This window comes from Phocoena sinus, chromosome 5, assembly GCF_008692025.1.
Source record: "Phocoena sinus isolate mPhoSin1 chromosome 5, mPhoSin1.pri, whole genome shotgun sequence".
In the NCBI taxonomy this organism is placed as follows: Eukaryota; Metazoa; Chordata; class Mammalia; order Artiodactyla; family Phocoenidae; genus Phocoena; species Phocoena sinus.
In genome coordinates, this window is record NC_045767.1 from 93,681,444 (window position 1) to 93,696,733 (window position 15,290).

Sequence of the window (15,290 nt, forward strand, 5' to 3'; positions counted from 1 at the left end):
AGGTGATGTGATGTCAAGTAGTGGTAAGTGCCATGAAGAAAGTAAAGCAAAGTAACAGGGAGTAAGGACAGAAGAGGTGCTTTTTAGTGAGTAGCAGGAAGTCTTCTCTGATGCAGAGACTTGAATAAGGGGAAGGGATTGCGCCAGGTGAAGAGCATTCCTTTTTTGTGGGAACAGCGAGTACAAAGGCCCTGAGACACTGACGTGGGAATGTATTTCATGGGTCATTTATTTATTTATTTATCTCTCTCTTTATTTATTTATTTATTTTTGGCTGTGTTGGGTCTTTGTTGCTGCGCGCGGGCTTTCTCTAGTTGCGGCGAGCGGGGGCTACTCTTCACTGCGGTGCACGGGCTTCTCATTGCAGTGGCTTCTCTTGTTGCAGAGCATGGGCTCTAGGCACGCGGGCTTCGGTAGTTGTGGCTTGCGGGCTGTAGAGCGCAGGCTCAGTTGTCATGGCACGTAGGCTTAGTTGCTCCACGGCATGTGGGATCTTCCCGGACCGGGGCACGAACCCCCGCGTCCCCTGCATCGGCAGACGGACTCTCAACCGCTGCGCCACCAGGGAAGCCCACCATCTGTATTTTGAGATATGTTGGTGGTGGCATTTCCTCCCACTCAACAGTGTTACAGTAAACCCATCAGTTTATTCACTTTGATTTTTTTTTTGCATGCTCCTAAATTGAATTACCCTTTTAGTAAAAGACTGCTAAAATTCTTAGCAGTTGGGAGGAGGATTAAGTAGTGTCTACCACCTGCATGGAATTGATGAGCAAAACAGCCCTTGTGGGGTCTACTGCTTCCGTGTGCCCTCAGAGTATTAGCTCTGAGTCTTCTGTTAGAGGAGATAAAGGGAAGCACAAGCGGGTCATATGGGATTATCCTCAACTGAGCCATGTCATGTGCATTTTCCACACAGCCTCTTCATTTAGAGGGGAGTGGGAGTAAAAACTGGCAGTGACATATGCCATGCCACTGGGTGCCAGGACTGACTTCCCTAATCTGGTTGGCTCAGGAGCTGTTCCCTTCCTTTCTCCCTTGACTTTATACGTGTCCCTCCCAAAGCGGGATGCTCCATTCAGTAAGTTCACTTCCCTTGATAGAGAAAATTATTCTTAGGGTGAGTTGCTGAAAATCTAGTCGTCTTTTCCTTGAATTCCAGCACCAGTTTTGACTCAGCAGGTGATCCTTCTATAGTCTCTTCCCATATACTCTGCAGACAGTCCAGCCACAAAGCATTATCGCATACTCAGCCATTAAGACACCATATTTACTTACATGAGGTCTAGAAATGTAATAATAGCTCCATGAATTTTAATAGTGTTTAAATGCCTATTCATTTAAAAATGGAAAACCTCAGGCAAGAACTCTTAGTTCTTCTTTTCTCTTCTTTAGAGAATAGTGAGTCACAAATGTTTGAACTGTTGAGACTGCTGTTTGATTTTTGAGCTACTTACTCCTTCCTATGTCCATGTCCTCTCTCCCCCAACATGCTAGGGTGAAGTATATTTTGATTTTATAATTAAAGCTAATTATAAGTAATTCTGTCTTATGGCAACTTTCTGGGGTGTATGATGCCAGGAATGAGAGTCGCTCCCCCTCCCCCAGGCAGGCTCTGAAAATCACCTGGACGAGCTCGTGAAGGAGGTCTTACCCTCCAGTGTATGAGGCTTTGCCCAGATTCTGGGAAGTGGTCCGTGGGTGATTGGCTCCCAGCACCCAAGAGCCTCCTATGATTAAAGCTTCTTATCCAGCCTGCCTCTCCTTCTCTCTCATCTGCTTTTTCTAACTCTATAATATTCTCTCAGTATTTCTCTTTCAGTTTTGTGTTTGGCTCTCTCCCCACAAACAAACTGTCTCTTGTACAGTTGAGATTCCAGGAAGATTGCCAGGGAGTAGCCCTCCAATTCTATAAAAAGGAAAGATATTAACTAAAACCAAGGACACGTGCAGAGTCTCCCTCACCCACTCACGTGCCTGGTCTCTTACTAAGCTCTCCCCTTCTCCCCACAGACGCCCCAAGAGACATAAAATGTCAGTCTCCGTCACTCTTCCTCCTCTTTCCTCGCCCACCTCTCTCATTTCTTGGCATGTGCAGAATGTCACTTCCGGCATGGAGCACATCCCATCAGTGTGCCGCCCGTGTCCGAGGGCCACGTGGCTTCCTCGTGCTCCCCGCTTCTCCCTCGGCGAGCCTGGGTGATTGATTAGCGGCACATGGGTTGCAGCGTTGGGCAGTTACTCCTAGTGACGACACGTAGGGAGGCTGAGCAAGGCCCAAATATGGCCCTTTCCCCCCAGCCTTCCAGAAACCAAACATCTTTCCCAAGGGTACGTTTATAGGCTGGGTCCCGTGCCTGTAAGCCTGCTGAATGATACAGACTCCCTGCTGACCGCTCTGCCTCCCTTTCTTCCAGCTCCTCTACCAGGGACCTCTCCGGCTATGACCATGCTTATCTGAGGCGGAGCCCCGACCGGTGCAGCTCCCAGGGGAGCACGGACAGCCTGGAGCCCAGCGGGGGATGCCCGCCCTGCCACCCTCTCTCCCCGGCCAAGTCTACCAGCAGCATTGAGCAGCTTGGCCATCTCCATAACAAGAGAGACTCGGCTTACAGCTCCTTCTCCGCCAGTTCTAGCATCCTCGAATATCCGGCCCCCGGCATCTCTGGCCGGGAGCGTTCAGGCTCCGTGGACACCACTTCTGCTCGAGGTGGCCTCCTAGAAGGGATGAGGCAGGCAGACATTCGCTATGTTAAAACAGTCTATGATCCCCGGAGGGGGGTCTCAGCAGAGTATGAGGTGAACTCTTCAGGCCTGCTCCTGCAAGGTAAGGAGGCCCGAGCATTGGCAGATGGTCAGGGCTATGATAAATGGCATAGTGTTCCTCGGGGCAAGGAAGCACCACCCCACTCCTGGAGCCAGCACTGCCCCAGCTCCTTGGAGACCACCGCGGACAACTTGCCTCCTAAAGTGGGTGCGCCCCTGCCCCCGGCTCGGAGTGACAGTTATGCGGCCTTTCGGCAGCGAGAGCGGCCTGGCTCCTGGTCTAGCCTTGATCAGAAACGGTTCTGCCGGCCTCAGGCAAACTCTGCAGGCACCCTGAAATCTCCCTTCATAGAGGAACAGCTACATACTGTGCTGGAGAAGAGTCCAGAAAACAGCCCCCCAGTGAAGCCCAAGCATAATTACACCCAGAAGGCCCAACCTGGCCAACCTCTGCTGCCGACTGGCATCTACCCGGTACCTTCCCTGGAGCCACACTTTGCCCAGGTGCCCCGGCCTTCCGTGAGTGGTAACGGCACCCTCTACCCTGCGCTGGCCAAGGAGGGCGGGTATCCAGCTCCGCAGGGAGCTTGCGACACGACGGCCACCCTTGATGAGAATGGGAACCAAAGTGGATCTAGCAGGCCTGGCTTTGCCTTCTGCCAGCCCCTAGAACATGACTCAGTGTCCCCAGGAGAGAGGAAACCTGAAGTTTCAGCCAAATGTGTCCCCTACAAAGTCCATTTCCTCTCAGTGCCTGAAAACGAGGAGGAGACCTCCCTGAAGAGACTTCTCACACCTCTCCAAGGCAACAGCCCACATCCCAGTGAGAGAAAGAGCACCCAGGGCAACAAATATTCTAATTACCACAGCCTCCAATCCCCTCTGGCTCAGGCCTGGCAAGTGGGTGAAGACAAGAGATCTTTCCTGCCCTCAGAGCCTTGGGAGGGGGATTTCCATGAAGACCACAATGCCAACCTCCGGCGGAGGCTCGACAGAGGCAGCCTGGGCCAGAGCATGCCAGGCAACTTCGGCAAGACCACATCTGCCTTCTCCTCCCTCCAAAACATTCCTGAGAGTCTAAGAAGGCAAAGCAGCCTGGATCTAGGAGGGGGAGCCCAGGATATCTACCTGGAAGGCACATCCACCTGTACAGTCAGCACCAAGGCAGAGGACTCTGGAAGGACTGTTGTTCCTGATCACAGGAGCCAGCTGGACAGGTCAGTTTCCTATCCCAGGCCTGAGGGGAGAACCAGTGCCTTGGCTTCGTTCCACAGTTCAGACCCAAGGTATGAAGAGCTGCCCTCCCCGCCCCCGCAGGAGACATCCAGTCTGGGCCGAAGGAGGCTTAGCTCCAGCAGCACCTCGGCTCTGCAGGGCTTTCAGTATGGGAAGCCCCACTGCTCCGTGCTGGAGAAGGTTTCCAAGATCGAGCAGCGAGAGCAAGGGAGCCAGAGACCCCCGAGTGCGGGCAGCTCTAGTTACGGTTATAACCACAGGCCCAACCGGACACTCCCAACTTCTAATACTTTGGGGAATGACTTGGAGGAGACAAAGGCCCATATCCGTTTTTCCGAATCCATTGAACCCCTAGGCAATGGGGAGCCGCACTGCAAAAACGGGGAGCCGAAGTCGGAAGAGGTTTCCTGGCAGCCGTGTGGTCAGCAGCCGAGGCGGGACGCTCGCCTGCTCCGCAGCCAGAGCACCTTCCAGCTCTTCAGCGAGGCGGAGAAGGAGGCCGTGTGGTCCGATGACCGGCCCCGCACGCCAGAGTCGCCCGTGCAGGATGCCCCCTTCAGCCGCGCCTACCGGAATAGCATCAAGGATGCGCAGTCCCGCGTCCTGGGCGCCACCTCCTTTCGACGCCGGGACCTCGAGCCGGGGACGCCCACAGCCGCCAGGCCCTGGCGGCTGCGACCCGCCTCTGCCCACGTGGGGCTGCGGAGCCCGGAAGCGCCGACTTCCGCCTCTCCGCACACTCCACGCGAGCGGCACAGCGTGACCCCGGCCGAGGGCGACCCTGCCCGGCCCGCGCCCCCCGCCGCCCGGAGGGGGCCCCGCCGGCACCTGACCCCTGAGCAGAAGAAGCGCTCGTACTCGGAGCCCGAGAAGATGCACGAGGTGGGGGTCTCGGATGAGGCCGAGCCGGCGCCCCCGGGCCCGCCAAGGAAGGGGCCACAGTTCGCGGAGAGCTCCGTGGCTGACCGGCGCCGCATCTTCGAGCGAGACGGCAGGGCCTGCTCCACTCTCAGCCTGTCGGGGCCCGAGCTGAAGCAGTTCCAGCAGAGCGCGCTGGTCGACTACATTCAGCGCAAGACCGGCAAGCGGCCCGCTGCCGCCGGCTGCGGCCTCCAGGAGCCTGGGCCGCTGCGGGAGCGCGCCCAGAGCGCCTACCTCCAGGCCGCGCCCGAGGGCCCCAGCCTCGCTGCTGCCTCCAGTCTCTCCTCTCTGCGGGAGCCCAGCCTGCCGCCCCGCAGGGAGGCCGCCCTCCAGCCGGCCACCGCGGAAGGGGGTGGCGGGGAGCCGCCACGGGCCCCCCGAGATCGCAGCAGCTCCTTTGCCGGCGGCCGCCACCTCGGGGAACGGCGCCGCGGAGACCAAGCCCCGAGAGAACTGCTCAGTGGAGCTAACAGCGGTCCAAAGGGCCCCCAGAGGCTGGACAGGACCCCTGGGGAGCCCTCCCCGTGGGGGTCCGCGGCCGGGAGGGCCGGAAAGTCCATGTCGGCCGAGGACCTGCTGGAGCGCTCAGGCGTCCAGGCCATCCCTGTCCACATGAGGTCACGGTCATCTCCCACCGTAGACAAGCGCCAGGTATGTGCAGCCAGCGGGTCCTAGCACTGCCCCTTGCATCCTGGAAGCCTTAGTGCGACTTCTCTAACCTCTCCTCTCCCCTTCGTTTTCCTTTTACACGCAAGAGAGTAGCATTCGTTTTCATAAGGTGCTGTCTTTTGTCAGTGCCCCTGTTTGATGAGACCATTACAGCGATACAGATATATAGTACGTAGATATCGATACAGTTGTGTAGATATCTTATGTAGATACATGTATTGTATACCAATATAGATATCTATACATATATATGAGTGTGTATCAGTGGATTTAGATGTATATGTGTACACACACACACACAGTAGGCCTCGTATTCCTGGTTCTGCACTGGAATGGAAAATATTGGGAAAACTCCAGAAAGTTCCAAAAAGCAAAATTTGAATTTGCCAGCACACCAGCAACTATTTACGTAGTATTTAGATTGTAAGTAGAGATGATTTAAAGTATACAGGAGGATGTGTGTAGGTTATATGCAAATACTATGCCATTTTATCAGTATAGAGCATCAGGTGGATTTTGGTATCTGTCCCTGGGGGGGGGGGAGGGTCCTTGAGCCAATTCCCTGGGGATACTGGGAAGACAAGTGTATATAATATATATACACGCATACATATATAGTATGTATGTATTATATAGTATGTACATATATATATAATAACTTCATTTTAGTGTCACCCACTTCTCAGTGTAAGAATTAGATTAGGAAAATTTAGGGGTTATCTTTTTGTTTCGGGGTTTTTTTTGCGTTTTGTTTTTTTGTTTGTTTTGCTTCTTTTCTCTTTTTTTAAGTTCATGCAATAGAGGCTGTGTCTCAGTATTTTAAAGACGTTAGCTTCATACCTTCTTCGTTTCTATTGGACTTTTGCATTTACAAAATAAGTATAGTTATTGACTTTGATAGTTGTTGGTTATTGAGCTCCAGGCCTTCAACTAAGTATGCTTTTATGTTTATTATCTCATTAATCCTCAAAATAATCCTATGTGGTGGAGTATATTATCCATACCAAATCCATGTCTCTCTGCCTCTTTCTGTGTACTATCGTGGTGAGATAGGAGAATGTCAGACTTTCCAATTCTCTCATAAAGTCTCCAGACTATGAAAAGATCACGAGGCGCTTTCCACTGGAAATTTTAGGCGGAGCTAGGAGTAAAATCCGAGCACTCTGACTCCAGGAGTCTATCAATTCCCCTAATTCTTAGCCCATTCTCAAGCTCCACGTGCACTGCAAGTCGATGTGCTGCCTCATGGTTCCCTTGCCAGGTAAGAAGATGCGAGGAATTCACATATATGTTACCACAGGGAAGAATACCCCTCCATTGTCCCTTCTCAGATTCTGTTTTCCCCAGCAGAGAATGTAATCATTTAGCAAGCATTTGTAGAGCGTATGTTTTACGAAAAGGACTGCTTATAGGTTTAAAGGAAACGTAAAGGAAAATAAGGGTCATGCCTTTCTGGGGTTCACAATTGAGCAAAAGAGTATGAACTTACATATAAATAACTAACACGAATAGTGAATGCTTTGGGAGTGGTCATAAATAAGATGTTGTGGGAGGGATAGTAATTCTGAGAGGATCTAAGAGAGCATCTCTTGAAGGAGAAGGGATATGAACCAGGCTATAAAGGATGAGCAGGATGTTGACAAAGAGTTGGAGGTTGTGTGGGGGAGGCATTGAGTTGGAGGAAACAGCTTCGGACAAAGAAGAGTTAGCCGTTACTGTCTGAGACATCTGTCTGCTGCACTGCTTCTGCAACACACATACGCACAGCATTGTGAGAAAATACTGCTCCCTCCCAGATATTTTCTCTTCAGAAATATTTTCTCCCCAATATAACCCACACACCACACACACACACACACAGTCTGTAGAGGCAATCCTCCATAAGCCTCCAGTAGCTGTTTTTCACCCCTTAGCATGAAGAACAGAGCTAATTTCCAGTCCTTATCCTACACCTAAGACGCTTTTAAAATCCATATGTGTAACGTGCCATTTCAGCCAGTTTGATGGGCTTCGGAAGCTCACCACGTAGCAGAACAAACATTTTCTCTATTTCTCTCCCGATGTCCTGAAGAAAATAGAAATGCTTAGGTGAAAACTAAATCATCTTCTGATCGATGTCATTATTCTCTCTTGGGGAATTTGTTGGATGGTTATGAATGTTATTTTGCCCTTCCAGATACTTCTCAAGCCTGGTAAACTGGGAAATAGAGCTAAAACATAGGCAGTATAGAGAAATGATCCCAATTAAATCCCAATTATTTGGTATTATTTGATAAACTTTCTAGAAAGGCAGCTAAATACAGAACATTATTTATGTTCTCTTTAATAAAGGGAGTACCATATTTAGAAATTATTTAACGGGAATATGATGCCAGAGGGGGGGAAATGTTTCAATGTGAAATACTTTATCTGCGCTGCTTTGCTCCTACGAATTCTGAAAATAGGTTATCATCCCCTAGATTGCAACTGCATCAAGACTGTGTTCTTAGGCTTCCTCCTTCATTCCCTGGCTCAGCAGCTGCACCGTGCCTGCCCTGAGACTGGTCCATGGCAAGGTCTGCCTCTCGCATCTTCTTCATACACCCGTTATCTACCTTAGTTGTAGAACTAGTGAAAAACAAAATAAAACTAGTCTCCACATAATTATTGTGGTTAATATTTTAAGATATTATTATTTATTTGAATAAATTCCAGGAACTTTTACCATTAAGCTTTAGTGAAGGTGTTAAATAACAGTTTTTCTCATCCCAGCTTTAGAGAACTCTGAGAAATTAAGCGACCCTGTAGCGACTAAATCATCTGGTTGAGTTAAACCCAAAATATGGAGTCTGTTTCTGGTGCTGGCTCAGTCTGAGGCATCCCGAACAAACGCTGCTTGCTCCTGCCAGGTAGATACTAATAGAGCAGGATTTTGCAAGCTTTGGGCAAGGATTCAGCTCCTTTTCAAAAGTCCATTAGTGAGGATAGTTTTTGCTTCCAAAACAAGGTCAGCATGGAAATCAGTTTCTCTGTTTATAAAACTTGATCATTCTTGGGCCTGAAACGATGACTGTAGAAGGCTGCCACCTTTTGTAGCCTGAGACCTGCTCAGACACTCAGCACCCCCGGGCCTCTCCTTAGCCAGCTGTGGTCGTCTCTGAACAAGCCGCCTCCTGTTCCCTCTCCTTTAATTCCTCTTAATTTTAATAGATTGATTTATTTATTTATTTTTGGCTGCGTTGGCTCTTCGTTGCTGTGCGTGGGCTTTCTTTAGTTGCGGTGAATGGGGGCTACTCTTTGTTGCACTGTGCGGGCTTCTCATTGTGGTAGCTTCTCTTTGTTGCTGAGCACAGGGTCTACGTGCGTGGGCTTCAGTAGCTGTGGTTCACGGGCTCTAGAGCGCAGGCTCAGTAGTTGTGGCGCACGGTCTTAGTTGCCCCGTGGCATGTGGGATCTTCCCGGACCAAGGCTCAAACCCGTGTCCCCTGCATTGACAGGCGGATTCTTAACCACTGCGCCACCAGGGAAGCCCCAATTCCTCTTAATTTTAAGGGTGTAATTGCAGAACAAATGGATATTAGTGACGGAGCTGAAGGGCACATCAAATTCTTGGCTATTTCCTACTTTTTGTGAGACTTTAGAAAACGTAACTGTTTTAAAGTAGGTAGGCCCTGCAAAGCTGCAGGAAAAAGTCCAAACATTTCTACCTTGGAGATGGAAATTTACACCTGTTCGTTGGCATAGATCTAAAATATAGCAGAGGCTATAAAAAGAAAGCTTTTGGAGAAATAAGATTCCTGGTGGGGTATTTTTTTTTTTTTTTTTCCAAAATGCTGAGTTAGCGTCTTCTCTGGTTCTCACTGTATCTTCAGAGATCTTCATTTCTTATATGTAGCACACTCACCATGGGATGATGTGACACACATTTGATCGCTGAGGAAATCGCTCAGTGCATGGAACCCCACAATGTTGGATGTAGTCTTGATTCTGTAGGATGCAACTTGTATATCATTTTTAGTACCTCTCAACAAGCCTGGGGATAAATACCAGAATCAACTTGCCACAAAATGTAAAGTTACAACTAGCTACGAATAATCAAATGTTTACTATGTGCCAGTCACTGTACTATGTTTTATAAGCTTAAAATTAATCCTACATCTATGCAAAGGAGGTGATACCGTTGTTATCGCCATATTACAGATGAGGGAACTGAGGCACAGGAAGGCTGAGAAATTTGCCCAGCATAGTGGGAGCAAGGTCTTGACCCCATACTGTCTGACTCCAGAGGTTTTAAGTCACTATACCACGCTGCCTCCCGTTATCAAAAAAGACTGGGCGACTGGAGGGAGGTGAGAGTTAAACATCTTATATCTGAAAACTCCAGCCAGTGAATTGATTTCATTTTAACATTTATCAATTACTGTTATACATTTAAATAACATTTAAAATTTTTTTAACTGAATTTCTAATTCATTTTAGCAGATCCTTGAAGCAGATATTACAAAGTAGATGAATATTGTCTTCATATTTCATTGGTCATAGAGATACTAGGATACTTAATTCAGAATCCAAAGGAAGAGTGAGAATCGGAATTGGATGGGATTCGGGTTTACAGGTCTCCCTGTGCTGTGCCTAATGCAGAATAAGAACTGGTGTACTTGTAAGTCAGTCAGAAGAAGTTAGAGGCGACTAACAAAAACAGACACTTAAGTTCCTGTTGGCATAACTCTATGCCTGGTATTTCTCCCATTGCCAGTGCTTTTTCCTAAATTGTCGTAATAGTTTATACTTCTTACCGGTTCATAGAAAATCAGGTCTTCTTTGAAAGTGCATACGTGCCCAGTCTAAGCAAATAAATGCAACAGGAATGTATCCTCCTTGGGCTTTCTGCTAGGTCGGGAAGGCATTTTCCTTCTGTGCAAACGGTATCTCCATTGACAGGAGATGTAGAGTTCTCTCAGTGGCCTATTGCTGGGTCTGAGTTCTTTTATTTTATATACACCCACAGAAACATCAAGCTCATACTGTAATTCAAAGGAAATAATAGAGTAGAAATATATATTTGAACGTTAACTAGGTTAGGAGCTTTAAGGGGACCTAGATAGGCTTTTCCAGTTAATTATTGGCGAAGGTGAACATTCATGTCAACAGAGGGGGTGGAGTGGGGAAAGACTTTTTTTTTTTAACTTTTTATCTTATATTGGAGTATAGTTGATCAACAGTGTTGTGTTAATTTCAGGTGTACAGCAAAGTGATTCAGTTATACATGTATCTGTTCTTTTTCAAGTTCTTTTCCCATTCAGGTTATTACCGAATATGGAGCAGAGTTCCCTGTGCTATATATACAGTAGGTCCTTGTTGGTTATAAAGGGACCATAGGGTTTTGCAGAGAGTAGGAATTCCCATTCCCTCTAGTGATATTTGAGCAAATCAGGGACACATGGAATTCCTTTTTCTCAAAGCACTGACATCTGATTGTATCCAGCTTGGCCACCATTCAACTTAAGATTCCAAAGATCGACCTTAGGCTTTGAGGAAATCATGGTTTGAATCCTAGCTGCTTACTTAATTGTGGGTAAGATACTTATCCTCTCTGAGCTGCAGTTACCTCCCCTCTCCCCATTGTTATAGATTAAATTACAGAAGAAATGTCAGGTGCCTAACACAGCTCCAGGCACATCATTTGAGGATTTTAAGGAGCTTGGCTGAGTGTCCAGCACACAGTAAATGCCGAGTAGGGGGAAGCTGCAGTTACTAATAATATTCAGGGTTGTTTCTCCTTTGGACCTTCTCCCACCCACCTTTGGCTCTTTTCATTGCTTCTTAGTACCTCTCCCAATGATTGGGGGGGAAAAAAAGAAAGAGAGAGAGAGAGTGGGGTGGGGTGGTGAAAAGCAGTCGGCCCTTTGGACAGAATAAATGGTGAAATAAATTGTTGAAATTAAGTTCAGTGATTCCATGTGGATTTAATTTTCCTGTTTTCTCCCTGTCTCCTATTATCATAAATAATTGAGAGTTTTATCAACTTGTACATATGAACTGATTTTACGCTAACAAAAACTGACCTACAACCCTTTCAGGAAACTAATATATACCCTTATTTAAAACAAAAACAAATAATGACTACCCTTGAAGTGTCCCCAGAGTCACTGACGTTACATGTGGGTGGGGTGTTTTTCCCAGAGAGAACGTATTTCAACCTGATTACAAGCCAGATTCATATCTAATTCTTGAGATTTTGCTGAATTCAGTAAACTCTCCTCTTCCTGTCATCTCCCATATTTCCCTATTGCTGTTTTGAAAGCTTGGCCCTTTGATTTAATTTCATCATTATATTTCAAGTATAGGAGTTGTCTGAAGTCCGGAGAGAATTGTTATTGTTGAGAAAATGTCTTTGTTAGGAGAGGCACCCGGTGAGGTAGACTGAGGTTCTGCCACTTGTGACCTTGGGGAAGTTAACCTCTTGGGGCCTGTGTCCTCATCAGTGCAGTGGGATTAACAGTACTTCCTGGGCTTTGCGGATGAAATGGGTTAGTATGTAAGAGTACCACCACAATGCCTGATAATAAATAGTGGACCTCCAATAAATGTCCCTTCTCCTTTATGCCTCCACCCCCTTGGTAAATTTAAATACCCGTCTGTTGGTAATAACGCTGTGCCTCTTGTGTTTTAAGGATGTGCTTTTGGGGGAAAACAATGGCTTTGGTCTTGTGAAGGATCCATGTTATTTGGCTGGCCCAGCATCCGGGTATGTATCTGTATTTATGATGCCCTCTACCTTATGAATGCTGCTGGAGTTAAATGCTTCTGTTCCTCTCTACCAGAAATCGAGTGTGATATTATGATGTTTCATAGTGTCATGTGCCACCTCTTCAGTTTGTCTAGGCCATGGGGAGCTTTCTTTTTTATTTATAGATGACTTTCTCTAAGAATGATACTATTCAAAATAGGTTTTGAATGTGTGCTATTGAAGCAATGGTTGACTTCCAGTAAGTCTGGCATCAGAATAGTTGATGGATATGCTCTTCTCAAGGATATCCTCTGGCTCTCACACGTGGGGCCTCTCTTAAACGTGGCTGATCTCTTCTGGCTCTGACCCAGAGGATCAGGTCTGCTGAATAAAGCACTAGGGGAAGAAAAGAATGAGCGTCACGAACAGCCTTCGCAGAACAAGACAAACTTGCAGGAATCACCTGAAGTAAAAAATAAAGCTCTAAAGTCATTATTTTAGGCACTTAGAAAATAGCAGGAAATTCATGTTTTAAAAGTTGCCATCAAAATCATTTCTCCTGGGTAGAAAAAGTATAATGGACAATTTTTCGGAATTAGAATCTTTAAACTATTCACTTGGAGCTTAAGAAGTAGAAATTTCCAAAGAGAGTTTCCTCTGAACCACATGCCTGTGTGTAGTTTTAATGCAGCATTATAGGACTAGCTACTGTCATCTGTTATTACTAACGTTAATACATTTAAACCCTCCCTGCTACCGTCCATGTTTTTTTCAAGCCAGTTCCTTAATTTTTACTGTTTCATTCAATCATTGTTTCTCTCTTTTTCTGGCATTCACCTTCTCGATAGCTCAACCCAATACTGCCAGCATGGTCAGGAAGTGGGTGTTAGGGTACCTCCTTCACTGCCAAGAGCAGCCTTCTGTAGTGGGTCTTGCTCCTGGAGCTGTGCCTAATGTGAAGCGGTCAAGGTGAGGCTGAGGACTTTAGTTTGGCTGCATTAATTCAAAGCTAGAGACAAGGGAAGACTAACAGTGAACTAGAGCTCTGCCAAAGGAGAGCTGGTCTGGGGCTTCCCTGGTGGCGCAGTGGTTGAGAGTCCGCCTGCCGATGCAGGGGACACGGGTTCGTGCCCTGGTCCGGGAAGATCCCACATGTTGGGGAGTGGCTGGGCCCGTGAGCCATGGCCGCTGACCCTGCGTGTCCGGAGCCTGTGCTCCATGGCGGGAGAGGCCGCGGCGGTGAGAGGTCCGCGTACCGCAAAAAAACAAAAAAAAAGAGTGACGTGAACTTAGAAATTTATATAATGGAGTCCACTTGTAGGGGTCGGGAGGAAATAAGAGCACAAACAAATGGTGGTATAAGAACGCATGGCAGGGCTTCCCTGGCGGCGCAGTGGTTGAGAGTCCGCCTGCCGATGCAGGGGACACAGGTTCGTGCCCCGGTCCGGGAAGATACCACATGCTGCGGAGCGGCTGGGCCCGTGAGCCATGGCCGCTGAGCCTGCGCGTCTGGAGCCTGTGCTCCGCAACGGGAGAGGCCACAACAGCGAGAGGCCCGCGTACCACAAAAAAAAAAAAAAAAGAGAGAGAGCTGGTCTGAAGTCTAAGGTGAAACTAAATTCAACCACAAAAAATAAAATTGCTGGATTCCAAAAAGGACTTGAACAGACATTTCTCCAAATGGCCAACAGGCCCATGAAAAGATACTGCACATCACTAATCATCAGAGAAACGCAAGTCAAAACCACACTCATTAGAATGGCTACGATCGAGAAAACATAAAAGAACAAGTGTTGGTGAGGATGCGGAGAAATTGGAACCCCTGTGCACCCTTGGTAGGGTTACAAAATGGTATAACTGCTACGGAAACAGTATAGAGGTTCCTCAAGAAATTAAAAATCTACCATATGACCCAGCAATCCCACTTCTGAGTATAAATCCAAAGAATTGAAAGCAGTGTCTTGAAGAGAGATTTTCGTACCCATGTTCGAGGCAGCACTATTCACAATAGCAAAGAGGTGGAAGCAACCCAAATGTCCACAGATGGATGAGTGGATAAACAAAATGTGGTATATGCGTACAGTGGAATATTATTCAGCCTTTAAAAGGAAGGAAATGCTGTCACATGCTACAGCCTGAATGTACCTCGAGGACATTATGCTAAGTGAAATAAGCCAGTCATAAATACCTTATGATTCCCCTTGTATGGTATCTAAAGTAGTCGAATTTATAGAGAAGTAGAATGGTGGTTACAAGGGCCAGGGGAGTGGCAAAAGAAGAGTTGTTGCTTAATAGGTATATAGTTTCAGATTTGCAAGATGAAAATGTTCTGGAGATCTGTTCTGCAACAGTATTGGTGTATTTAACACTACTGAACTGAACGTTTTAAAATTTAACATTAAAATGAATTTAAAGTAGTTAATTTTATGTTATGTGGGGTTTTTTTAAACCACATTAAAAAATGCTATGAAGGAAAAACATGAGACTAATCAAACTTGATTCCTGGATACATGTCAATAGATGCTTGTCTCTCACACTCTATTGTAAAAGAGACTGAAATAAAATCTTTATGATACTAGTCTTTATTCTTGGAAAACAATTACCAGGAAGAAGTATTCTCAACCAAACTAAGCATTTAACTCAACTATTACCTTCAAAAATATAGTTTTTTACAGTATGGTTCCTGTAAACTAGGAAGATTAAACATAAACTAAAAATGTTATATCAAAGTTTATTTGGGCTACATCTTTAAAAGATAAATATTATTTTATTGTGTGTTTTAGTGATGTCTCCCCCCTTTTTTTTTTTTCTTTTTTCTTTTTTTTGCGGTACGCGGGCCTCTCACTGTTGTGGCTTCTCCCGTTGCGGAGCACAGGCTCCGGACGCGCAGGCTCAGCGGCCATGGCTCACGGGCCCAGCCGCTCCGCGGCACATGGGATCTTCCCAGACCGGGGCACGAACCCGTGTCCCCTGTATCGGCAGGCGTACT

At 47.1% G+C, this 15,290-nt stretch overlaps 1 protein-coding gene across 6 annotated transcripts in view; it reads left to right on the forward strand.

Moving 5' to 3' along the window:
• SHROOM3 (shroom family member 3) overlaps positions 1 to 15,290 on the forward strand; it is a 311,495-nt gene that overhangs the window by 273,347 nt on the left and 22,858 nt on the right. For all 6 annotated transcript variants that reach the window (XM_032632338.1, XM_032632340.1, XM_032632339.1 and 3 more), the window contains 2 exons: positions 2,418 to 5,574; positions 12,246 to 12,319. In XM_032632338.1, coding sequence (XP_032488229.1) covers positions 2,418 to 5,574; positions 12,246 to 12,319 — 3,231 coding nt within the window. The remainder of the gene's footprint in view (positions 1 to 2,417; positions 5,575 to 12,245; positions 12,320 to 15,290) is intronic.